Here is a 24,470-nt window from a genome sequence, read left to right as displayed (position 1 = left end):
CCTCTCTGCCCTGGCAGCTTTCATATATGCCAGTGTCCCTATAGCCCCTCCTATAGCCCCTCTGTGCTCAAGGCCTGCAGTTGGGTTGGTTGCCTTTATTTCTCAAGGACAGGGGATCTACTTCCCAGCACAACACTCAGTTGTTCAACCTCAACCCCGCATCCCCACCCCAGTACTTCCCATGGAGGAGGAGGAGCAAGGCTATCTAAGCAGCCATGAGACCAGAGTAGTGCTGAGAGCACAGCAAGCTCCTGAGGGCTCCTCACTTCCAGGCCCCATGGCACCTCCTTGAAGCCCCTCCCAGGCCTGTCCTGCCCCAGTGGCAGCAGGTGCTCACCCAGCCCCTGCGCTGCAGCTTCTGCTGGACCCAGGGTCATGGAGGACAAGGGACACAGCTTACATGGGGCTTGGTTCCCTGCCGTGGAGCAGTTCTCAAACCCTAGGGCCCCTTTTCCAGGTTATGTGGAGACTGCTGGGCCTGTAAACTCCTGCTTTGCTTCTCGGAGCAGACAGGTGGGTGGCAGGCTCACACCGGACCACAGGCTCTTCTACACAGTGCAGGTTTATTCTGTAGTTTCTGCTGTGACTGGCGTCATCAGGCTCTTCCCTACAGAGCTCAGGCTCTGGTCTCTGCAGGGCTGCTCCATGCAGAGCACAGCGGCTGCCCTTGGGCCTCAGGAGTGACAAGGCACAGAGTGAGTCCTGCATCAGGTGAGCACCAGGGAGTGGGGCGGGAGGTGCCCCCATGCCCAGGGGGCCTCTGTAGGGATGGCAGCTCCTGTGTGCTGAGGGCACAGTCTGACGCTGAGTGGACGCACTAAGGACACCTGTGAACTGTGGTGCAGGCCCCTGACCACCAGCAGGCGGGACCCCCACTCTGCATCCCTGTTCCTCTCCCCTAGGGGAGCCGCTTCCCCTCTGCTATGGGTAGGGCTGGAAGGCTGCAAGGCCTCAGGCCTTCCCCAGCACCTATCCTCTGAGCTCCATGATCCCAGAGGTCGGTGTAAAGGACAGACTAGGCAGGAAGAAGAGGGGCACACAGACCAGGCCTGGGAGTTGCATGTCCTACAGTGGCTTCTCTGGCCTGGGAGAAGCTGGTAAGGTCAGGGCACAGAGCAAAGGTGCCATGCCACAGGGTGAGCTCTGCACATACAGCCCTGGAGGCTGCAAGGGCACCCTGACCTGCTGAGACCCTCGGACAGAGTGAAACAAAGTGAGTCTCAGTGCGCACATGGCATGCTGGGTCAGGAGCCTGGGCAACCCCATGTACATCCTCGGGTGCAAACAGTAAGGCTGTGGCTCCCCAGTAGACCGTCACCAGGGTCAGGAGTGGGGGGTCTGTAGGAGGCCAAGGGAAGGGCCCATTCCCAGGGTGCCTGGCTTCTGCAGTTGGAGTCTTTCCTGCATGCTCCAGCTGGTTCCATCTATACCTAGCTCCGGTACCGTAGCCGGGAGAAGCGGTCCCTGACGGCCTGATCGCTGTCCGGCCCGCCATCACCCAGGCGAACCACCCTGCTGCCTGGGACAAGGTCCCGTACCTTGTGCTTGGTCACAGAGACCAGACCAGGCACATCGGGGCTTGCTGGGCCAGTCAGGAGGACATAGGCAGCATGGCGGCTCGGCTCAAACAGGAGCGCTGTGGGGGACAAGCTGTCAGAGCCTCTCAGGGCCAGCCAGAGCAGACCTGGGTGCCCGGCCCACGACCACACTCACCGTCAAAGGCAATGATGTGGGCGGAGATGTTGACCAGCTCCAGAAGGACGCTGGGCAAGGTGGGGTGGAACATGTACAGACTGTGCTGGGCGACTCTGGGCTCCTGGAGTGAGGACCACCAACAGGCCTCAACACTCCCGCTGTCCCCGGGTCACGGCCACATCCTAGGCAACACTCAGGCCGCCTTCAGGGATGCTGCCGTCAGAGCCACCATGCCCCGAGCTCGGCACCCACCTAAGCCTCCCTGCCCCAACCTGGGTGGGGTCCTGTTCCTCCCTGGCATCCATTACTGCCAGCCCTCCCCAACTCAGATTCCCTTGTGCAGCCCTAAGAGACCCCTCGGCATGTTCCCATTCATGGCCCACTCCCACTAGGCTTCAACTGACTTGGGATGGGCCTGCCACCGAGCCTGGCGTGTGTTCAGGGTTATCCTGAGTGTGTTCCCCCATACCATCTCATTGGTGCTGGCCAACTCATGGAGGCCCCAGAAGAGGAAGGCTGAGCGGTGGTCTGCAGTTGGCAGGCTGGCAGATGGCGGGCCCCCAGGGAAGCTGGGGAGGGCCTGGCTCCATAGGACAGCCCCACTGCCGAGGTCCAGAAGTAGGATCTGGGGAGGAAGGGGACACTTGGGTAGCACTGGGACAACCTCAGGGCTTGCACGGGCACAGGTGCCCCCAACCACACCAGCATTGGAGGCAGCTGCTCTCGGGGTGGCCAGAGCCTTCTCTCTGGTTCTGAGGGCAGCTGCCTCTGAGGACACAGTGCTGCTTCAGTTTTCTCTCAACTGTGTCAAGTTGGAACCTCTGGAGGAAACAAAGCCCACCTGTCTATCAGTGCCAGTTCCATTTTCGATGACCACGGTCAAGGTGTCTGGCTTGTAGTGGCCAAGGATGGGTTTTCTGGAAGAGGGGTAGAGAAGAGGAGTTCACAAGGGATTTCTGTAAGGAGACTAGGATGAAGGAAATACCTGGAGACGGTATGCCATCCAATCCTCTGTGTCCATACCTGGACAGGGCTGGGGCTGCCCATATCTGGCCCCAAGATCAGAAGATGACCCTCAGAACCAGAGGTTTCACTGGCCCCACTATAGGTGCAGGGCAAAACCAAGAGCCAGGAAAAAGGCCTCTGGCAGAAGCACGTGGACCCCTCTAGCCTTCCCCCACCCTCCTAGCCAGCCAGGGGTGGGCTGGGGATGCCAGGAGGCGACAAGGGGAGAGACCCCATACCTCAGGACCTGGGCTGCACCGAGGGTCCACCTGGGTGTCAGCTCCTGCCCATCCAGGAGCACACAGGCCTCAGAGCTCACAAGGAGCAAGTCCTGGCCAGATTTCCCTGGGACGCTCACCAAGTAGCGAATGGCTCCAGAGCTGGACAGGGGAAGAGAAGGAAGCACACAGGGTCCCTGGGCTGCCTCCTGCCCCATCAGGCATGTGGAGGCTGCCTCCTGCACGTCCCTATAACACAGCCCCATATCTCAGTACCCAGCTGGAGGGTAAGCAGGACCCTGGTTGCTGGGGGAGAAGCCTCCCACCAGGACACTCTCCTCAATAGGACCCTGGTTGCCTGGGGAGGAGGAGGAGCAGCCCACTAGGAAGGCCTCATGGCCCAGAGCTACCAGATGACTCAGCCTGCTTGGCTCGCCTGTGGTCCTTGCAGGTCCTGAAGCCCGACCTGTGGGACAAACACCCGTACACCAGACCAACCTGCGCAGGAGTTGCCTGGGGGCAGAGGTGTTGAGCATGCTCTCCCAGAGGGGATCTCTCTTGAAGGGGCTCTCTTTCCCAGTCACCCTCTCATAGAGACCCTTCACAGAACAGCCGCACAGGGAATTTGCTATTCAGAACAGAGAATCAGGAGTCACCAGGGTCAACGGGCAGCCCCACACACAGCATGCTGTCACCCCTGGTCCAGGCACTTGGGCCCCCTGAACTACAGGATTAACCAGCACCTCAGAGGACAGCCTCAGGGCAGAAGCTGAATTCCCTATGTGCTGCTTTCTCCAGGGTGCTGAGCTCGTCTTTTGAAGACCAGCTCCACCGCGAGAATGAAGCCCACCCTGGGAACGCAGGAACCGGCATACCACAGGGCAGGAGAATGTAGTGCGCGCCTGTCCGGGTGACATGGAGGAGGGGGCTGCTGTCTCCATCCACACCAAGGCTGCCTCTGTGGCCAATCTGGCGCCCAGTGCTGCCTGAATAGATGTACCCACTGACCTGCAGTGACAAAGGACAATGGGGGAGAGGCAGACCTGGACCTGCAGGAGAGCCTGGGGTCAGACCCAATCCTCTCTGGGAGGTGGAAGAGGACAAGGAGGTAGAGAGGAGGCTGCATGTGTGTGGGGTTGGGGACCCGGGAGGAGAGCGATGTGGGACGGCACCTGCTTGGCCTCCCGGGTGAGGATCAGCAGGTCTCGAGCCCCATCACCGTCGACATCAGGCACATGGAGCAGAGGCTTCAGGACAGAGGCATTCCCACCAAAGCTGCTGGGGTGGCTCCACAGGGTTTCCCCTAAAACCAAGCACACCATCACAGCACACGGCTGCAAACACCCTTCTTGCAAAGGCTCCCGGGGAAGTGTCCGTGCTCAGGGCCCGTGGCCTACACATTCAGAAACAGGAACACGTGTGAATGGGCCTGATGTCCTTGTCAAGAGGCATAGACACCAGGCTGAAGACATAGCATGCCCATGTGAGAGAAGACGGGGTGGCCACCAGAAAATAGCACAAGTGTCATTCCTGGGAAGACCTCTCTTCCCGGTCTCCAGCCTGGACCTCCTACTCCTGGGCACCAGGCAAGGGCTGCTCTGGAACACCCAGGGCCAATGTGACCTTTCCCACCTCAGGTGCAGTGCTGGAGGCCCCTCAGGGCCCTGTGGCAGCCACTGAGCTTCTGCCAGAAGAGAGCACCTCAGCGTCAGATGCTTGGTAGTGTTCCTGGGGCTGTCCCCAGTCACCGCCCCACTATGCCTTTCTTTTCCCAGCCCTCTGCCTGGGGTCTACCTGTGAGCAGGTCAACTGCAGTGAGAGAACTGGGCCTTCCCACAAGGATGCAGGCAGATGACTTGCCGTCTGACAGCCGGGGCACCGCACAGTCTACCAGGGCCACATCTTGGGCCACAGGCCTCTCCCAGAGCACGCTGCCGTTGGCCCCTGACACAGCAGCCACGAAGGCACAGGGAGAAGAGAAGCCTGAGGGGGGAGGACATAGCCTGTAGTCAGCCTGGTGCTGCAGGCATTTCACGCTCTGCCTGCAAAAGAAAGGAGGCCCCGCCTCCTTTGTCTCTGGTCCCTAAACTCACTCACAGCCCCAGGTGGGGCTGAGCTTGCCTCCTTGCCTCCTCCCACTCCTGGAGGAGGGATGGGATGGCTTCCAGAATCCCACCACTTGCCTCCCTAAACACCACGAAAGTGAGAGTGTGACCTAGAACAAAGACCCTCTCCCTTGCAGGGAGCCCCTCCTTCTCAGATAAAACCAAATTACCTTCATCAGCGCAGGATTGGTTGGAATTGTCAGTGCCGTTGGCATTTTTATAAAGAAAGACAACATCTTGGATCCTATCCCTGTTTATGTCTTCCATGGCCAGAAAGTCATAGGTAACTGAAAAAGAAGCCACAGACCATGTTCCACAGGCCATGCCGTCTGCAGGAAGATCAAGTCTAATGCAATCCAATCCTCTGCTCTGCCTGCCACTGTGGGCAGGGTTTTCCACACACTTGGGAAAAGCAGCAATTCTTCATGAACATGACAGGCCAGAAAGATCCTGCCAGGTACGGACACAGGCAGGATGCTCAGGCATTACCAACAGGAGCTCGGAACACTTGTCTTTGGAAGGGATCCTCCCGGATCAGCCTGGGACCCAGAAAGTCACACTCAGTCCCCACACGGCCTATTGCTTCCTTTGGTTCAAGGACTCAAATGATACACTCTGTCTTAAAATCAAACATCAGAAGAATGACAGTGGGCCCTTGGCTTACACAAAAGCTCAAAAGGAATCAGTCCAAATGGAGAGCTAAAACTCAAAATGCTTGGAAGAAAGCACAGGGAAGTCTACATGGCACTGGGTTTAGGGATGACACCCAAAGCAGCAAGAAAGAACTGATGAGAATCCATCAAAGTTAAGAGCTTTTGTGCATCAAAAGACACCATCAAGAGAATAAAAGGGGGCTGGGGGGTAGCTCAGTCAGTAGAGCGCTTGCCTTGCAAGCACAAGGCCCTGGGTTCAATCCCCAGCACCACAAAAAAAAAAGAGAATAAAAAGAGGGGAGGGCTGGGCTGTGGCTCAGTGGTACAGCGCTTGCCTAGCATGTGTGAGGCTCTAAATTTGATTCTCAGCACCACCTATAAATAAATAAAATAAAGATAAAAGAAAACGAAAAGATAACCCACAGGATGGGGGAAAATATTTGCAAATCATATGCACATGGGACAAATGTCCAGAATATATAGACTACCACAACCCAATATCAAAAAATCAACCCAGCTGAAAAGGGGGCAAAGGGTCCCAAGAAGACACATGTGACCCCTCAGGTCATGAAAAGACACGCCATGTCACCAGTCATCAGTGAGCTGCAAGGCAAGGCCCTAAAGAGAGGCCGCTTCAGACCCATTGGTGCGGCTGGCACTGAGGAAAGGCGAGACAACAGCTGCTGAGCTGGCAGGCTCCGGCAGGGGCTCGGGTGGTACAGCTGCCAATTACAGTTCTGTGACACAACGTGTGAACAGAATGAAGGGAGTACTTCATAGCCACCTCAGACAGGGAAGGCCTGCACAGCAGCCACACCTGCCATCCCTGCCATCCCAGGCACTGGGAGGCTGAGGCAGGAAGATCACAACTTCAAAGCTTCAGTAACTTAGCAAGGCTCTAAACAACTTGAGGAGACACTGTCTCTAAACGAAATATAAAAAAGGGCTGGGGATGTGGCTCAGTGGTTAACCCTGGGGTCAATTCCTGGTATCAAAAAAAGAATAACCAAACTGGGTGTGGTGGCTCACACCTGTCATCCCAGGGACTAGGGAGGTTAAGGCAGGAGGATTCTAAATTCAAGGTCTGCCTGGGCAACTTAGTGAGGCCCTCTCTCAAAATTAAAAATAAAAAGGGCCAAGGATGCCCTGGGCTCAATCCCTAGTACCAGAAAAGAATAAAAGGAAAATAAAAAGAAAAGTAGCAGAAAGGGCCACTTGTGCCTGCTCACCCAACCACGGCAGTGCCTCTGGTTTCACTGAGGCTGCTCTGGAGCACCTAAAACCTCAGGAGACATGGGGCACAGAACTGTAGTCACGCAGCTGCCTCACTGTCCAGGACAAGTCTAGATACAGTCCTGCCTCCAGGAGAGGCAGGTCTGGAGCCTCACCTGCCGCGTTGTAATCGATCTTCCACATTCGCTGAGATTCTGGTCGGTCTGGACACGGGATGATGAACGAGACAACAAACACCACAAAAAGGCAGGCAAACAAGGATAGAAAGAATGCCACGGTTCGGCATCGGGAAAGCCGGGACTGTGGAGGTGCGCTTTTTAAGTTATCTTCATTTTTCAACCTGTTTCCCAGATTTTCCTGTGATTTTCTGTCTTCATTCTTCAAGGGGTGGATTTCGGCTTCCACATCCTTGTTGTCCATCATCCCGTCACATCCCAAAACTTCGCTCCTGGTCGCTGCATCAGTAAAACAAGAAGCAGTAAAGCAGCAGCACACAGCTCAGCTCCCAGCCAGTCTGCAGGGTTCAGGTTCCTAGGATTCTGGCTGCAGCTGCCACTGTTGACCTCAGCCCAAGAAATAAAAGCTCTCTGACGGCTCAGGGTGTTAGTCTGAACAGATTCTACCCGAGCAGGCCTCCAATCAACCCAGAAGGGCACACAGGTGGTGCAGAGCCAGCAGGAAGGAAACGCCACGCCTCACACACTGGAACTTCCTGCCTGCCACTCCAGGGTGTTGACTAAGCCCCCTGCCCATCCACTGACACTGATGGGAGAGGCTGCTAGAACAACGTTCTCACACAGGAACGCTCTGGACTCCAAGTTCAAGGAATCTCAGGTGAAGATGGGAGTGGCATCTCAGACTTGCTCCACTGTGTGACCCAAGGGTGGTGACTGGATTGGTCTGCATCCAGCAACTCCACTCCTATATGCCGACAAGAATTTAAGGCAAAGTCAAGATACTTGTAAACAAATGTTCTTCACTTCATTATTCACCATAGCCAAAAGAGAGAAACAACCTCAGTGTCCATCAGTGACCAAGCAATTGAATAAACATGGTCCTTCCTCACAGGGCTGCCTCTCAGGCGAGGCTGAGGGGGTGAGCCTCCAAGGCCGTACCACCTGCCACCACCCAGACACACACGTCCACGTTTGTCTGCCTCCATGTACATGAAACATACAGGACAGGCACATCTGCAGAACATTAAGTAGGTCAGGGTTGCTGGGAGCTTGATGGGGGATGTGGGGAGTGACCATGCAGGGGTGGGTTTCCCTTCTGGACGACCAAAGTGTGGCTATGGTTGCAAAATACGCAGATGCACCAAATGTCACTGTTGGAATTTTTTTTTTTTTTTTTTTTTTTGCGGTACTGGGGATCGAACTTAGGGCCTTGTGCTTGCGAGGCAAGCACTCTACCAGCTGAGCTATCTCCCCAGCCCGGAAAATTTTATGTCATGTGTGCCTGAGCACAACTGAAAACACAAACCTGTGTGCACTCCTCAGTGCTGAGGCATGAATTTTAATATCTTGGAGGTCAGGAAATGTGGTCTACACAGGTAATGAGTTGGACTCAAGGAAAAATCAGTGAGTCATGATGGGGACTCATTAAACCAGGCACCTGAATGGGCGTGGGGAGGTGTGGCAGGAGAAAGGTGGCTAGGGGAAAAGCCAGGGGTGGCCTGCAGTGTCTTACCAGCAGGGCCATCAGCACCAGGAGAGCAGGAGAGCAGGAGAGCAGGAGAGCTGTCGGCGTTGCAAACCTAGCCTCCACGTCCCAGCTCCCCAGCAAAGGAACACTTGAAATGTTTAAAGCAGAAGTTCTTTTAGCAATGCTAAAATCCCAGATTGCTGTCTCTAAGGCACTATTAAGGTCTCATCCCTCAGGAAGGAAAGCTAAGTTCTCCAAGCTGCGGCTACCCTCACTGTCAGAAGCCAGAACACCTTTCTGGTACAAACACCCTTAAACCTCAAGCACTATCCAAGAATGAGGGGCGCTGCTCTCTCTCTGCTTTCTGATCACCATGTGAGCTGCTTCCACACACTCTGCCACACACTTCTGCCATGATGTCCTGCCTCATCTCGAGCCCTGAAGAATGAAGCCCGTCTTCCATGGACTAAGACCTCTGAAACCTGCGCCAAGGTGCTTCCACAACGCCACCGAGAACTCAAAGAGCCGTGGCATCCTTTTGAGGGAAATACAGGAACATTTAACATCTCTATGCTCTACGAACAGGTAGTTCATGTAGTTGACGTTAGATCCCTGAGGTCATACCTTTGTAAAGTCGGGTTTTTGCTGGTGCTATGATAAAAAGCCTTGTACAAAAATCAGTATAATTCTGCAAATGAGTGTGATCATGTCCAACCTGACTGGAAGGTCTGAGAAGCTGTGTGATGACCAAGAGATACATGCATTATGTTAGTTAAGAAATTTGTTTGGGGCTGGGGAGATAGCTCAGTTGGGAGAGTGCTTGCCTTGTAAGCACAAGGCCCTGGGTTCGATCCTCAGCACCCCCCAAAAAAAAAAAAAAAAGAAATTTGTTTGACAATGAAATACAAATTATTTTTCTTTCAATGTATGTGAATTATTTTTTCAAATAGCTACCAAGTTAGGGCATAAATACTTATTATTTGGACCTAACAATTAAAACATTGTTTTGTATTTCTTTTGGCCTAAGGGTGCTGTGAAAAAAAATTACTGAGACACTATGGCTACCATGAACCTAGAAAGTTTGGGAAACTCTAACAGAGTAAATTTTTTTAATACTTTTTTTTTTAGTTGTAGTGAACACAATACTTTTATTTTATTTATTTATATGTGGTACTGAGGATTGAACCCAGTGCCTCACATGTGCTAGGTGAATGTTCTCTCCAGCCCTAACAGAATAAATTTTAACAGTGAAACTGCTGGCTCTGAGGCTTTGCAAACTTTACATATTTTAAATATTGCCAACTGTCCTTCAGAAATATTATACCAATTTATACTTCCCACTAGCAGGCTAGTTTCCTCTTAGGGTGGTGATCCTTGAACTAAATGAGAGTCCGGAGGGGTTAACGAGAGAGAAACTGTGACTAATGGATTGTGCTCAGTTTGGTTTGTTTAAGTGATACAAAAAAGAGTAAGAAAGCATCTCCAGTCATCTTAGGATTTGAATCTTAAAGACAGAGACTATCTTTACCTCTGGGAGGCAAAGGCAAAGGACGGAGCCCTCCCAAATCTGCTTCAGGGCTCTATACATGGTTGTTGACAAAATGAAGACAACCCTTTCCTCAGGGGGTTTCTAAGGCAAGGTTGACAATAATGTCAGGTTGTAGTCAAAGCACACACACATACTTTAGGTTGTAAGTATAATACAGAATGCTCAGTTGAATTTTTTTTTTTTTTTTTTTTTTTTTTGCGGTGCTGGGGATAGAACCCAGGGCCCTGTGCTTGCAAGGCAAGCACTCTACTGACTGAGCTATCTCCCCAGCCCCACTCAGTTGAATTTAAATTTGATAACCCAAACTCAGAAAGTCAAGGTTCATATATTTTCTCCCATATGTGGAAGTTAGAGAAAAAAAGGGAAAAATAAAAGGGCATCTCATGAGAATAGAAGGAAAACCAGGCAGAGTAGAGGAAGGGGATCAGATAGAGGGAAATAGGAGGTACAGGGGAGGGAAATGGACCAAATCCTATCCTTCTATCATGTGCATGTATGAATGTGTAATAATGAATTCCACTATTATGTGTAATTATAATGCATCACCAAAAAATTTAAATTTCAGATAAACAATGAATAATTATTTTAAAGTAAAGATTTTGAAATTTTGCATGGGATGTACCTGCACTATAAAAAATTGTTCACAGTTTGGATGAAAATCGTACCTGAGTGTCAAAAGAAGAATCTAAGGAAACATGACCACCAAGTGCAGTGTGGTATACTGGCAGGATCCTGGGACAGGAAGAGGACATTAGGGAAAGACTGCAGAACTGAGTAAAGGAAGGATTGTTATTAATAATATTGCATTACTATCATTTTATTAATGGTGACAAATATACCATACTAATGTAAGATGTTAATAATAGGGGAAATTAGGATTTAGGATAAATAAGAACTATCTGTATAATTCTGTAAATCCAAAACTATTCCAAAATAAAAGGTTTATTAAAATATTTTGTTAGCTCTGGCAACCCTAGCACTTTTATTTTTAAACAATAATTAAACATAAAATATGAATAATTTAAAAAAAAGAAGAATGAGGGGCACTGCTCAAAAGGACCTGAGAGTCTAAAAATAAGGCCCGTCCACTCCACCAGTACACATTTCACGGTCCTGTAGGCACTGGAAGACGTGATGAATAGCAGCTCCCAACCTGCTGCCAGCACAGCTGGTCACTAGGCCTGGGCAGCAGAACTGTGTCTTCATAAGCCCATGTGGACCAGGAATTGTAAAGTCATGGTCAGTGCATCTCCGTACGTCCTGACACAACCGTGGTCTCCAGCCTCAGCTCCACCTCAGAGCCTCAGGGTGCTTTTCCAATCTTGCTGCTGAACCCCAGACCAAATAATCAGCCCCTCTGGATGGGGGTCCAAGGCAGGAGCACTGTTGATGTTCTCCTGGTGATTCCCAGGAGCAGCCAGGTGGAAAAGTACAGGCTGAGCATCTGCAGGGACCTGTGCACCCTGAGCATCAGAAGAGGGCCAGATTTCTCCTGCCACTGCAAGCCTGGAGAAGAGCAACAGAGGGAGGGAGCCCTCCCTTGAATGAAACCATCTGAGGCTGGGTCCTGAGTATCCTGCCTTGGAATTCTCAATCAGGTTAGTCAACACACGCGCAGACTTAAGTTCATCCAGCAAACTCCTCCTTTCCCTACTTGTTTCTGTAGTCCCCAAGCCATTTGGATGCCCAAAACCAAGACCACAGGACAGTGCAAAACATGATTATGCAAATTATGAAGATAACGAATGTTATCTAAGTACATATGGCACAACCTCTAAGAGGCGTAAAAGGGTGACTCTAGGGCAGAAGCAGGCCACTGGTTTCTTTCTTTCTCTTTTTTAGATACTTTTAGTTGTAGATGGACACAATACCTTTATTTTATTTACTTATTTTTATGTGCTGCTGAGTGAGGATTGAACCCAGTGCCTCACACACACTAGGCAAGCGCTCTACCACTGAGCCACAACCCCAGCCCAGGCCACTGGTTTCTAACTGCCCCTCCCAGAAAGTCCATGCACTGGCAAGCCTGAGCAGACATGTGACCAGCACAGCTGAATCACAAAGGTAACCTCTGGAAATGAGAGGAAAGATAAACTCTTAAACCTGCATGATTTACCATGTGAAATCAGACAAAATGGAGTAGCACATGCAGGAACCAGGGGGTGCTGACACTTTCTCAGCTACCAGGCTTTGACTTGGAGGAGCTGTTTAATACTGCCCCACGGTTCCCACCTCTGCCAGTGACTTGGAGCAGGAAGAAATCCTTCGTACAGAGGAGCAGCACAGTTGGGAAGTCAGGTGACTAGCCCCTTGTGAGCGCCTGTTGTTGGCCAGTGCTCTGGTGTGTGAGCAGGTCACAGTAAGTGACAAGAACAAAGGCTTCGAGAGGAAAACCCCTATCGTCAGGAGCAAACTAGTGCAGGCAACTTGACTTAAATAAGATAAAATACTTTGCTGTCACTTGAAACATACAAATGTACACATATTCACTGATCCTCTGATATAGGAGCAAGTCCTCTCTGAGTGTGGCCCACGGACCAGAGCTCTGGGCTCCTCCTCCACAAGTCATATCTACAAGTTAAAGTAGAGAGAAAACTTGGGGACCCAAGTGTAGAATCCTCTTGGATTCATACAGGCAGTCTTTTGTTGTTGTTGTTGTCTTATGCACATGGAATTAGACTGTGATGTCTGCTGACCTATACCTTTACAAGTCTTCCCAAAGAATCCAAAGAGTTTTCATAGAACAGCTGACCTATTTGCATTCTGCCAGCAGTTCGCAGAATAGTTACACGGCATCCTAGTAACAAGCAAGACCAAGACAACCACTGCTGACTCCTGAAAAGTAGATGATTGTATGATCAATGTAAGGAGGACTTCATGGACTGACCAAGAGCCCACTGCCCGTGGTGACCAACAGCAAGCAGGTCTGGGGCCTTCTAACCACTGGTGAGCCAACTCCTTGATAATCATTTAAAAGAGAACTCACTACACGTATTTTTCTCAGTGATCTTTATTTGCTCTTAACATTTTTAGATAATAAAAAATTCAAATTAAAAATGAGTGAGGGCTGGTGTATAGCTCAGAGCTAGAGTGTGCTTAGCATGCTAGAGGCCCTAGGTTCAAGCCCCCCACCAAACAATCTAAACCAGGAAGCATCTCCCGAGTCACTGACTCTGTTCTGACAAGCAGTCTGGTGCCAGGGCCACCAGCAGACCACACGTGTACTGCTGGAGATTTCAAGACTTCATAATACTGACCTAGATTTGGAAACTCCACTTGGGCACAGCCATTTTTACTTTTTTTTTTTTTTTTTTTTTTTTTTGGTACCAGGGATTGAACCTGGGGGGCACTTAAGAACTCAGCCACCCCACAGTCCTTTTTATTTTCTATTTTGAGATAGGATCTTGCTAAATTGCTTAGGGCCTCACTAAGTTGCTGAGGCTGGTCTTGAATTTGACCTGGGATTACAGGTATGGACTACCATACCCAGTTTTGCAAACAAAAATGAGGAGTTAGCCAAGAAGTTTCCTCGTGGTTGCTAAGGAAATCTGCAATACCCTCAATACCCAGGTTCTTATTAAAAGTTGCTGCCAAATGATAAGCAGACGTTTTGAGAAAATTGGCTGAGATGCATCAAACTCTGAAAGAGGATCTGAAGATCATGTGTAATCCAGAGCACACAATGAGATGACTCTACATGGCAGTGTGGACCTTTTCCTTCTCAGAATTGTAAAATCGGTGCTTCACGCATTGGTGGACAGTGGCTCACAGCGAGAACTCAGATGTGTTTATGTTGCTCCGAGTCACTTTTTAAAAATGCTCTGTTGTTGGGGCTGCAGTTGTGGCTCAGTGGTAGAGCACTTGGGTTTGATTCTCAGCACCACATATAAATAAAAAATAAAACTCCATTGACAACAACAAAAAATTTTTTAAAATGCTCTAATGCTTAAGCATTGCTATTTTTACACGTTCCTTATTTGCAGCTCCTCCAGTAGTTTTAACTCTCAAAGCATCTGCCTGTCGGAGGTGCATATCTGCTGGCCTTGGTTGAAGTACACTGTGATGAGGTAGGTACAGTGTGGTGACCTTTCCACTATAAACTTTAATTTTGAATTGTTTGTGCATAATACCTGCAGATTCATGCTGCAATGGGTTGAATGTATGGTAGGGAAAAACAAAGAGAGAGAGAGAGAGAGAGAGAGAGAGAGATTGGGAAAGCTGTTACAGCTGGGTTTCCCAGTTCTACTGGACTGACCACAGTCAGGCCTTGCTCCCTACAGCAGGCCATGCCAGGAGGCCACAGTTCTTATCCCGATAAAGGATGGCCTAATTCACATAGCTTAAATTGGGGTCAATAATAAATTATTCACAAAAGAGAGATATTAAATTCTGTCCATCATGTCTTTGGAGGTTTGACGGGCTTCCCCTGGACAGGAACTGCACACCAGGACCAACAGACAGAAGCTGGGAGGTGGTTCAGGTAGTGAGGAGCACTTGGTCAGCATTGTGCTGCTTACCTGCTTCCTAATCATTAACAGGGTTCCAAGATTTTTTTCCCAGCAACTGTAAAGACATTTTATAGGACTGGGTGTGTGGCTCAGTGGTGCAGTACTTGTCTAGTATGCACAAGACCCTGGTTTTGATCCCCAAGCACCACCCCTCCCAAAACAAAATAAAGGTACTTTACAAAAATAGGTGAAGGATAACATGATCCTTCTCTGATGGCTTCTTTTCTTTATAAGAGAAAACTGAGGAATCACATGTTGGGTCTTACCCCTCCCTGTGTTAACAGCAATGAATCATACCCAGTGGTTCATTTCCCTCGAAATCCCTATCTGAGCTGAGTGTCCAGGAGCAAGCCACACAGGTGCCACTGGGAAGCTGGCCTTGAGTACAGTGATAGACACCACACACAGCTACTGAGAGCTCAGAGCTGAAGGGAAGAGGGAGCAAGGTGTGAGGAGGCTCCTGCTTGCTCTGTCCCTGGGCCCCAGGGTTGGTCCCACAGCTCCCTCTCTATGTTGAAGGGTTAGAAAATGTCAGACACACACATGAAAGAGTGCATGTGAAAGCTGAAAGGGTAAGACCGACCTGGTGTCAACTTCCTGCTGAGGATGTGAGGTTTCTAATCAGGGACAGGAAGCTGCAGGACAGCTCTATATTATTATTTTTAAAAAAGATTTTTTTAAGTTGTCAACGAACCTTTATTTTATTTATTTATATGTGGTGCGGAGGATCAAACCCAGTGCCTCACACATGCTAGGCAAGTGCTCTACCACTGAGCTACAACCCCAGCTCAGCTCTATATTTTTGCAAAATCTTTTGAATTTATAATTAATCAAAGCAAAAAGTTAAAAAATAAAATAAAAAAAGAAAGGAAGCTGGGTGCAGTGGCACACACCCGTAATCCTTGCACCCAGGGAGGCTGAGGCAGGAGAATCTTGAGTTCGAAGCCAACCTCACCAATTTAGTGAGGCCCTAGGCAACTCAGTGAGACCCTGTCTCTAAATAAAATACAAGAAAGGGCTGGGATGTGGCTCAGTAGTTAAGTGCCCCTGGATTCAAACACTGATACAAAAAAAAAAAAAAAAGGAAAAACTTTAGAAAGGGAAGCAGGATCAGAAGTTTCTTCAAGTTCAAAAGGAAGAACCAGCTTTCCCACAAGTGGCCCCAGTCATGCCTCAGAGCCACCTCACTATAAAGCTATTTTGTTCCAAAGGCAGAAACTTTTTGTTTTGTATCCTTTGTGTTTGAGAGAACATAGTTAACAGTGGAGTTCTGTGGTAACTTGGAGAACTGCTGAAAGAACAGTCAGACCCCTGGCATGCTGCAATTCTCTATTTCGAAATAATTACTGGCTTCTTGAAAATCACCCACTGCATTTATTTACCTTTCCACAGTGGGGAGGGAGAAGATATTCACAGCATAATTTATACTTAATAATAATAGCCCAAACACACATGACACCAGGCAAACGCCAGAGTCCCTGGGCGGGACCACAGGCTATCAGAAGTACCAAAGTGAAAGAAGGGATGGTGCTCTCCTGCTAAGCATCCTCCCTGTGGCTGCAGTGGCTGCTTCCCATGGACGTGCTGTGAGAGCACTGGATGCAGGTAAGGAAGCCTTCGGAAAATTAAAGAGCTGATCAAAAATTCCTTCGCAAGACCCCAAAACCCCCAAGTAAGACTTCCTGGGAACTCTACTCAGCCACCGAGGAAACAGGTGTAGTATTAAAGGTCTCAAGAGCAGCACAGTCAAAGCTGGCTGGTTCACATTTCACCTAGTTTGAAAATAAGGACAGCAAGAGGCAGGTTCAAAGATTTGCTCATCAACAGCTGGAAGATGTCCATGTTTCTCCGCTGTGGAAGCCTGATGGAGAAAGTCCTCACAGTTTATACTAAAGTACAGTCCCTGGGCCAGGCTGTACTTCAGCATCTACACTCGTAACCAGAGTCCAGCCATTTGGCTCTTACCAAGCTGACTTCCCAATTGTCATGTTAACCTAAAGCTTCTGACATGTGGGTAGATTCCCAGAGTGGCTACTTTTTAATTTCACAGATGATTGCCTGGGTTTTCTCAGGGTTCTTCTGGTACAGTACAAGAAAACTTTCAAAGGAAGATGTGAGAAATTCATACCTGCAAGAGGTCTAGGCCCACTGTCCTGCCTGCCTGGCTTTACTTTCAGCCTCTTTATCTTGTACACCTGAAAGCTTCTCCAGCAAAGTACTAGAGCCTCTGCTACCAGGCAGTGAAGCTGTGAGGTGAGCACAGAGACCCAGAGGTTTGTGGACGACAGGAAATTGTCCTTCCTACTGGAAGTGGAAACCTACAGGTCCCTTAGGGTGGATATCCACCCTTTGCTGCCACTAGAAGCCAGAAGTCTCAGGAGCAAAGGCAAACAGCACTCAGGTGAAGGTTGCCTTCACCTCTGCAGAGGACAAAAAGACTGAAGTGCCCTATCCACTGGCATGCACAGGGGGCTCCACATGCTAACCAGATCCTAAGAGGCTCAACAATAAAGAGCTAAGGTCCACAGTGTTTGAACTCTGGGCTTTCTTCTTTTTGTTTCAGATTGCAACTGCTGTTGTTGAATTCCATATAGAAAGAGCGTAAAAGAAACATAAAGGGTATTTTGCTTCTAATACCACCAAGAAGTATTTGCAAACTACAAACAGGGCAAACAATATTCCTGACATCGAGTATGTCTGTTAGTTCATTTGCTAGCACAGCAAGGACACTCTTACCTGTGGGCAACTGGGGCTTTAATAACCACTCCCGTCTAAAAGGCAAGGCTTGGGCTGAGGATATAGCTCAGTTGGTAGAGTGTATGCCTCGCAAGCACAAGGCCCTGGGTTCAATCCCCAGCACCGGAAAAAAAAAAAAAAAATCCAGCGTGGGAGTGAGAAATGAGACCTAGGAAGCATCAATGTTTGTTAGCATCAAGTCAACAGACACTTTTAGAGGAAAACAAAATCACACTTGTGCACTAGAATAAGCCATGGTATAGAAATTAAAAACATTTCCTTCGGGAGGCTAAGGCAGAAGGATCGGGAGTTCAAAGCCAGCCTCAGCAAAGGTGAGGCACTAAGCAACTCAATGAGACCCTGTTTCTAAATAAAATATAGGGCTGGGGATGTGGCTCAGTGGCTGAGTGCCCCTGAGTTCAATCCCTGAAACCAAAAAAAAAAAAAAAAAAAAAAAAAACCCCACCAAAAAAAACCCCCAAACAACAACAACAAAAAAACCCCAAAATGTTACTAGATATCAAAGGAACATTTCATAATAATAAAAAATAATCGTTCTATAAAAAAGTGCTTGTCTAGTGTGTAGGAGGCCCTGAGTTCAATACTCAGTTCAATCCCTGGTACTCACAGCACCACAAAAAAAAAATCCTGCCGAAAGAAAAGCTGTGAAAATGTAACAGGTAATAGATGAAGAAAAGATACTGAAGGAAAAGAGATTCATTGTTCCACCTCCTTCGCATCACAGTTCTTTCAGCATAGAAAGAAAGAAAAAGAAATTGGAAATTCAGTTTTCTGACAGTAAGTGACTGGAATTTCCTTCTATCAATTTTGAACTTCTGAAATCACAGCTATTAAATATATTTCTTGACTTAAAGTCATATAAAACAAAAAAGAAAGGAAAATGTGGGGAAAGAAAGTACAGTAACATGACACACACTGCTTAAGGTAAACAGGTGACTCAAAGTGCGACCTGAAGTAGGATGATCCTTGAGTTGCCTTGAAAAGGCTTCACTCCCCCGCACAGTGGAGCTGCCAGGAAACCAGACACAGCCCAAGGCCACTGGGCTGCCACACCTGTCCTTATGAGCAAATAGGCAGTCCTGGGCTGATACAAACTCTCATTATGGGCAAGAACAATAAAATTGCCAGAGAGTTTGATTTAAAAGAGGCAGGAATTCCATACATATGCAGAAAGAAAATAAAAGGTATCTCCTCCTGGTTTGAGCCCTACCACTGAAACAATAACAACAAAAGGAAAGAAGGAAAGAAGGAAAGAAAGAAAACAGGTATTTCCTCCCCCCCACCAAGAATTCTTTAAGAATAGTTTATCCAATCAACGAGAACAGAAAATAAAAACAAAAGTCTCATTCTAATTGTTTTTTAATTAGGAAAAGCATGAAATCTCCAGGAAGGACAGAATGAAAACTGTCAGAACAAATAACTGGCAATTCTACAGATGTTTCCAAAGGAGGGGAGTCTAATTTTTTAAACTGTAGAAATGTAACAAAAACTGTATTTTGGGGGCTGGGGAGATAGCTCAATCAGAAGAGTGCTTGCCTTGTAAGCACAAGGCCGTGGGTTCGATCCCCAGCACCAAAAACAAAAAACAAAAAAAAAAAAAAAACCGTATTTTTGAAGAAAGATAATTTCAGGTTACTTTAATGATAAATGCCACCCCTGCTGAGTACAGGGGGTGGGGCTTGCCTGTAAACCCAGCCACTCCTGAGATTGAGGGATGAGGTTAGTAAACTCTTGTCTCAAAATAAAAAAAAAAATAAAAAGGGCTGATGATGTAGCTCGGTGGTAGAACACCCCTGGGTTCAATCCCCAGTACCACAAAAAGAAAGAATCCCCTACTCTCTCAATTTTTAAATTGTGCATTTTAGCACTCTTAAGTGAATTCTTGGACAATAAACAAGAGATCAGTCAGAACTAAGCATTTCATCCTAAAAGTTTCATGCTTTAAAGTCTGACTTCATTTAATCTTAGCTGCATGTCTTCAAGTCTTAACTCTGGCTTTAGTTTACTAAGGCACCTGGAAAACTGGGCACAGTGGCGCACGCCTGCAATTCCAGGGCTAAGGAAGTGGAGACAGGAGAGACTGCAAGTTCAAAGCTAGCCTCAATCACTCTGTGAGGCCCTAAGTTGGGTCTGGATCTCCCACAGGAGTAAAGAAGACCCGCTGTTGTTTGCCCCAAACTTCTAGCTCAGCTGGTTGAAGGCTTGCTACTCAGAAAAGAGCAGCTAGTCTTGCATGACTGGACCCCAATGGATGGAATAACAGTTCTACAAAGCAGACTTTAAAAAAATCAAGGATACTTGTAAATTAAAATCAATAAATAAAATGTGTGTGTGTGCCTGCAACTTTAAAAAGGGAGAGGGAGGGAAGAATACATTGAAAGAAACAGGAAGAAAGGTTTGGTGCAAGTTGTAGCAGTTATTTATTTATTTGTTGTAAATAGTTATACTTGACAATAAAATGCATTTTTACGTATTTAATTTTTTTTTTTTTTTGCAGTGATGAGGACTGAACCCAGAAATGCTTCACCACTGTGCAACATCCCCAGCCCTTTTTATTTTTGTTTTGTTTTGAGACAGGGTCTCGCTAAATTGCTGAGGTTGGCTTTGAACCTGTGACCCTTCAGGCATGCACCACCAAGCCCAGCTTCTGGTCCATGTATTTTATAGGTGCATTTTTTTAGACCTTTATTTATTTACTTTTGTGTGGTGCTGAGAATCGAAGCCAATGCCTCACACCTGCTAGGCTAATACTCTACCATTGAGCTACAATCGAAGCCCCTGGTCCATGCATTTTGACAGCAATACAATATGAGACACATCAACAACCAAGAAGGCAGCACTGGGGCTTCCAGCTGACCAAGCAGATGTCAGACAAAGACAGTTACAGTTAGAGTCCAGTTGTTTACAATGAACAGCTATTCCCTCTCTTCACCAAGAACAATCTTGAGGCAAACAATAGGCCCACATTCATTTTTCGACTGAGAACAAATTTTAAGGTCATGATTCCCCAACAAAGGCAGAATTTCACAGCACATGCGGTCAGCATTCAAAAACCTTAACAAGTTCCTTTCCTTCACATAAAGGGCTTTAAAAGCAACCAAGGATGGCACACAGCTTCCTAAAGGTAAGCTGAGGATTAAGAGCCACTGGCATTTCAGATGAGCAACCATCACACACAGTAAGTTTCATAGGTTGGTCCTCGAATAACTCTTTTTCTTTTTCTTTTTTTTGGGTATTGGGGATCGAACCCAGGGCCTTGTGCTTGTGAGGCGAGCACTCTACCAACTGAGCTATATCCCCAGCCCCCGAATAACTCTTTTTCCTGAACTCTAGGGCAGGTGTTTCCCCTGTGGCTTTTCCATTTGTTCCTGTCCTTACATTAAGTGGATGTGGTGGGGAGCAAAAGCTCTTGGAGGATAAAGTGTAGCTAACTCAATCTCTTCTGATCACCCCTACAAGGTCAGAGCCCTCATCTTTGATTTGATTACTTCTTTATCATGTTTTAAGAAAACCTTTCATCACATAAATGTCTACATATTCACAGAACGAGAGCACACATTTCCCAGGCCCAGGGGCCGTCAACACACAGTCAGCACACTGCTCCTGCATGCTCCATCTCTTGATGATTCTAAATATCTGATTCACTTTAGAGGAAACTCACTCCATTTCTCAGCATCTGCTTCCTCGTTGTTGGTTAGGAGACAGCTTTCTTTTTCTTTTTCTTTCTTTTTTTCTTTTTTTTGGCATTGTGAAAGCCTATGTTCCATGAAGAATTTTACAAATGAGAATGGGAACAAAATACACCAAGTCTGTGGGTTTTATAAAAAAAACAATTCTGAGTGAGATATACAGAAAACAGAAACGTCTGAGAAGCCGTATAGATTCTAGCTTATCTACTTCTTTTTAGTCCCTTTAAAAAAAAAAAATTGTTGTTGTAGATGGACAGAATGCCTTTATTTTATTTGTTTATTTTTATGTGGTACTAAGGATCAAACCCAGTGCCTTACACGTGCTAGGCAAGCACTCTTCCACTGAGCCACAGCCCAGCCCCTAGACGTTCTTTTTGATGACCACTGCTTTAGGTCATATTCTTAGAACTTCTCACTGGGATTTCTGGAGCCCTTTCAAACTTCCTAAAATATCTCTTGGTCATCTGCCTATCATCCTGAAATGACTCATCACCACCTTAAAACAAAAATCAACACCTGTATTATCTTGAGGTTTTTTCATTCCTGGCTCCTGCCTACCTCTTCAGTGCATCCCCCAAGCCCACACATTTTGTCCCAATTCAGCTTCCTCCAGTCACATGCTGCTGGGGACACACCATTTCATCTGCCCTTCTTCCTCCAGTGCTACTCCACTTGTGAGGCCAATACTGCTTCATATCCGCAAATGCCTCACGCCCTCTAGTTTAGGGGCTCCTCAGAGTTCAGAGCTTTGAAAAAGCTGAAGGCAGACACTCATTTTATTGCCTTTGTTTCCCAAGGACAAAAGCACAGCAGAGGCCCAGAAATAAAATAAACATAAACACATGTCTGAATAAATGTTCAATTCTAGTTAAGCTCTGAGGAGACATTTACTAAAGCATTCATGAACCATTTTTAAATCTTTTAAATCTACAGCTTGCAGGAGCAGGTGAATTACAAGCTGGTTAGAAACAGAGGGCACAAGTCAGATGTGACTACCTGACACTTATCTTCTCTAGAATCAGAGTACCTTGGCAGTCTTTGGGAGAATCCAGTCTCCCACGTGCTCAGTGTGGTTCTGGTGAGACTACAACTTCCCCACTCCGCAGAGGGCTCCTTACTAATGAGTGGCTAACTACTTAGATCACAGAAGTTAGGGCCGAAATGAATGAGGCCCAGAACTTCAGCTGGAATTACAGAAACTAGGAGTTTTCCCACAGGATGGGATAGTAAGTGGTACAGTGGTTTTAAACTATATTCACAAACTCTTTGTTATGCCTCCCTTCAAAAGGTGGCGTCCCTTGTTGGTAACCCTAAGGAATAGAATGCGCAGGAAGTGTTAGGCTCCAAAGAGAGGTCATAAAAAGTACAGCGGTTTCCATTTCCTCCCGATCCCTCTTCTCTCTCTCTGCCCTAAGAAAGGCTTGATGCAACGTGGGGACTCCAGCCACCAGCCTGTGGGTGAGCCAGGTTGCAATTAGACCCTACAATAGAGAGGCTCGGGCTGTCGGCTAGGCAGACACTGCTGAATGCCTAACCCACAGAAACTCTGATACGCAGCAGCAGATAATGGCACAGGAGCTGAGAAAAGGCCAACAGAGAAGAAACAGCAGCGGGGGTATGCGGGCGACATCCCACCACTACCAGATCCCGGCCTCTCTCACGCTCCTGGCCTCCCTTCGCAGTGTGAGCTGGTTCCTGACCCGGCGGACAGAGCATGCCAGGCGCGCAGCAAAGACTGCGAGTCGACGAGGCGCCAGCAGACCCCCGGCCCCGCGGGCACGCGGGTGTCCACGCCTCTGCGCTGCACTTTCTCCTCTGCACCTCCGCGGTCCGCTCCTTCACCTACCGCTGCGCCCGATGGAGCCCATGCAACGCAGGGCCGATCAGGACTCCGCCTGTCCCCCGGCCGGGGCGCCAGGCGGTCAGCCGACGCGCAGGCCCGAGCGCACTGACCTCGCCGCTCCCGGCGCTCGGGCGAGCTGCCGAGGCCGGTTACCAGACGGCGGGCCTCACGCTGGACCCGGCCGCTCCCGCCAGCGCGAGAACATCGGGTTACCTCAGATAGGGAGCGCGGCACCCTCGGGGCTCCTCGCCGCGCGCACACTACTGCGAAAGCTCAGGCGCCGGACCCGCCACCGGGAAAAGTCGCGCGGCGCAGACCAAGGCGCAGGAACGGGGCCCAAGAACGGAGGCTGTTCCCGCCGCAGGCCCCGCCCCAGACCGCCCATTCCAGCTGTAGGCTCCGCCCCCCGCGCGCCGCCCTGCCCATCGCGCCTGCAGGCTCCGCCCCGCCCCACGCAGGCCTCGGGCACCGAGCTGCAAGCTACACCCAGCGCAGGCCCACCCCACTCAGACCCCGCCCTTTCCCGCTGGCCCCGCCGCCCACGCAGGCCCCGCCCCAACCGCTCTCACTTCTCGGCTCCAGATCGCCCTCTCTCCGCAGGCTCCGCCCCAACCGCAGGTCCAGCTCCCGTGCAGAACGCGCCCCCCGGAAGCCCCGCCCAGTATTCGTCACTTCCATCTCGCGTTCGGGTGTCCCGAGCGGCTCCGCCTCCGGCCTGCGTCGGTTGCCGAGCTACGCCGGTGCGGCCCGGGTGCTGCGCAGCCCGAGTGGTGCGCGGCCCGGGTGGTCTGCAGCCGCCAACCTCTGCGGGAAGAGAAGGTTGCTTCTCTTGGGTCCCGCGTGTGGTTGCGCGCGGGCGGCCGCCCTGGCTTCGACCGTGAGGGCTCGGTCTGTGCTTGTACCGACTGACCTTACCCTGCGCTGGTGGCTCTGGCCGTCCCCAGCCTCACCGGCTTCGGCAGGCGGGAAGGCCTGCGTCGGCCGGCGGCTTGCGCGGGGTCTCGGTGTGCTCCGGCAGCGTCCCGTGTGCTTGTGGGCCTTGGCGTTTCCTCTTCTGTTGGCGTCCACTGGTGTCTTCCACCCCTGCCGTGTTGAGTGCATGTCTGTCTTTCTGCAGTCCTGGATCCTGTCAATGAAACGTACTGCAAACATCGTTGACGGCTTCTCTGCACTGGTGTCTTGATGAACACCGGTTTATTTTGATAATATGTCAAATCTTTATAGTTGACACTTTTTGGTCTTGTTTAAGAACTCCTTCCCCATCAGGGCATTGGTGGTGCACGCCTGTTAGCCCAGTGACTGGGGTGGCTGAGGCAGAAGGGTTGCAAGTTCAAGGCCAGCCTCAGCAATTTCAAAAGGCCAGAGGCAATTTAGTGATACCCTGTCTCAAAATTTTTAAAAAAGAGCCGAACATGTACCTCAGTGGTTAAGTGCCTCTGTTCAGTCCTTGGTGGAAAAAAAAAAAAAAAAAAAAAAAAAAAAAAAAAAGCCTGGCGCCATGGTGTATATCTGTAATCCCAGTGTCCTGGGCTGGGAATGTTGCTGTAGTTAAGCACCCCTGGGATCAATCC

At 49.1% G+C, this 24,470-nt stretch overlaps 2 protein-coding genes across 4 annotated transcripts in view; one reads left to right on the top strand and one right to left on the bottom strand.

Annotated features, from left to right (window-relative positions):
- NPRL3 (NPR3 like, GATOR1 complex subunit) overlaps positions 1-24,470 on the top strand; it is a 172,181-nt gene that overhangs the window by 50,831 nt on the left and 96,880 nt on the right. The window lies entirely within an intron of this gene.
- FAM234A (family with sequence similarity 234 member A) lies at positions 545-23,268 on the bottom strand. 3 transcript variants are annotated; one of them, XM_079121857.1, is made up of 13 exons: positions 23,113-23,268; positions 7,065-7,364; positions 5,194-5,310; positions 4,713-4,901; positions 4,091-4,221; positions 3,794-3,926; positions 3,417-3,546; positions 2,940-3,080; positions 2,537-2,612; positions 2,165-2,320; positions 1,714-1,816; positions 1,041-1,636; positions 545-910 (listed from the first exon to the last, which is right to left on the bottom strand). In XM_079121857.1, the coding sequence occupies exons 2-12, from the start codon at positions 7,330-7,332 to the stop codon at positions 1,431-1,433; spliced, it is 1,650 nt and encodes a 549-aa protein (XP_078977983.1). In that variant the 5' UTR covers positions 7,333-7,364; positions 23,113-23,268; the 3' UTR covers positions 545-910; positions 1,041-1,430. The 3 variants fall into 3 exon arrangements, with proteins under 3 accessions (XP_078977983.1, XP_078977982.1, XP_078977984.1); XM_079121856.1 differs by lacking the exon at positions 23,113-23,268 and adding an exon at positions 22,903-22,925; XM_079121858.1 differs by lacking the exons at positions 545-910; positions 1,041-1,636; positions 23,113-23,268 and adding an exon at positions 22,903-22,926 and having other exon boundaries at positions 1,760-1,897.

Source organism: Sciurus vulgaris (genome assembly GCF_902686455.1).
Source record: "Sciurus vulgaris genome assembly, chromosome: 18".
Taxonomy (NCBI): domain Eukaryota; kingdom Metazoa; phylum Chordata; class Mammalia; order Rodentia; family Sciuridae; genus Sciurus; species Sciurus vulgaris.
This window is presented reverse-complemented; position numbering and strand designations above follow the sequence as displayed.

Bases quoted from the DNA above. Each gene is read 5' to 3' on its own strand.
- FAM234A (XM_079121856.1), bottom strand. From the start codon at position 22,924: ATGGGCTCCATCGGGCGCAGCG. The intron at 4,222-4,712 runs GTAGACCCCAGG...GCTTGGTTTTAG, and splicing joins TGCAGTTGACCTGCTCACAG to GGGAAACCCTGTGGAGCCAC. The intron at 3,081-3,416 runs GTTGGTCTGGTG...TCCCCTGTCCAG, and splicing joins CCCAGGCAACTCCTGCGCAG to CTCTGGAGCCATTCGCTACT.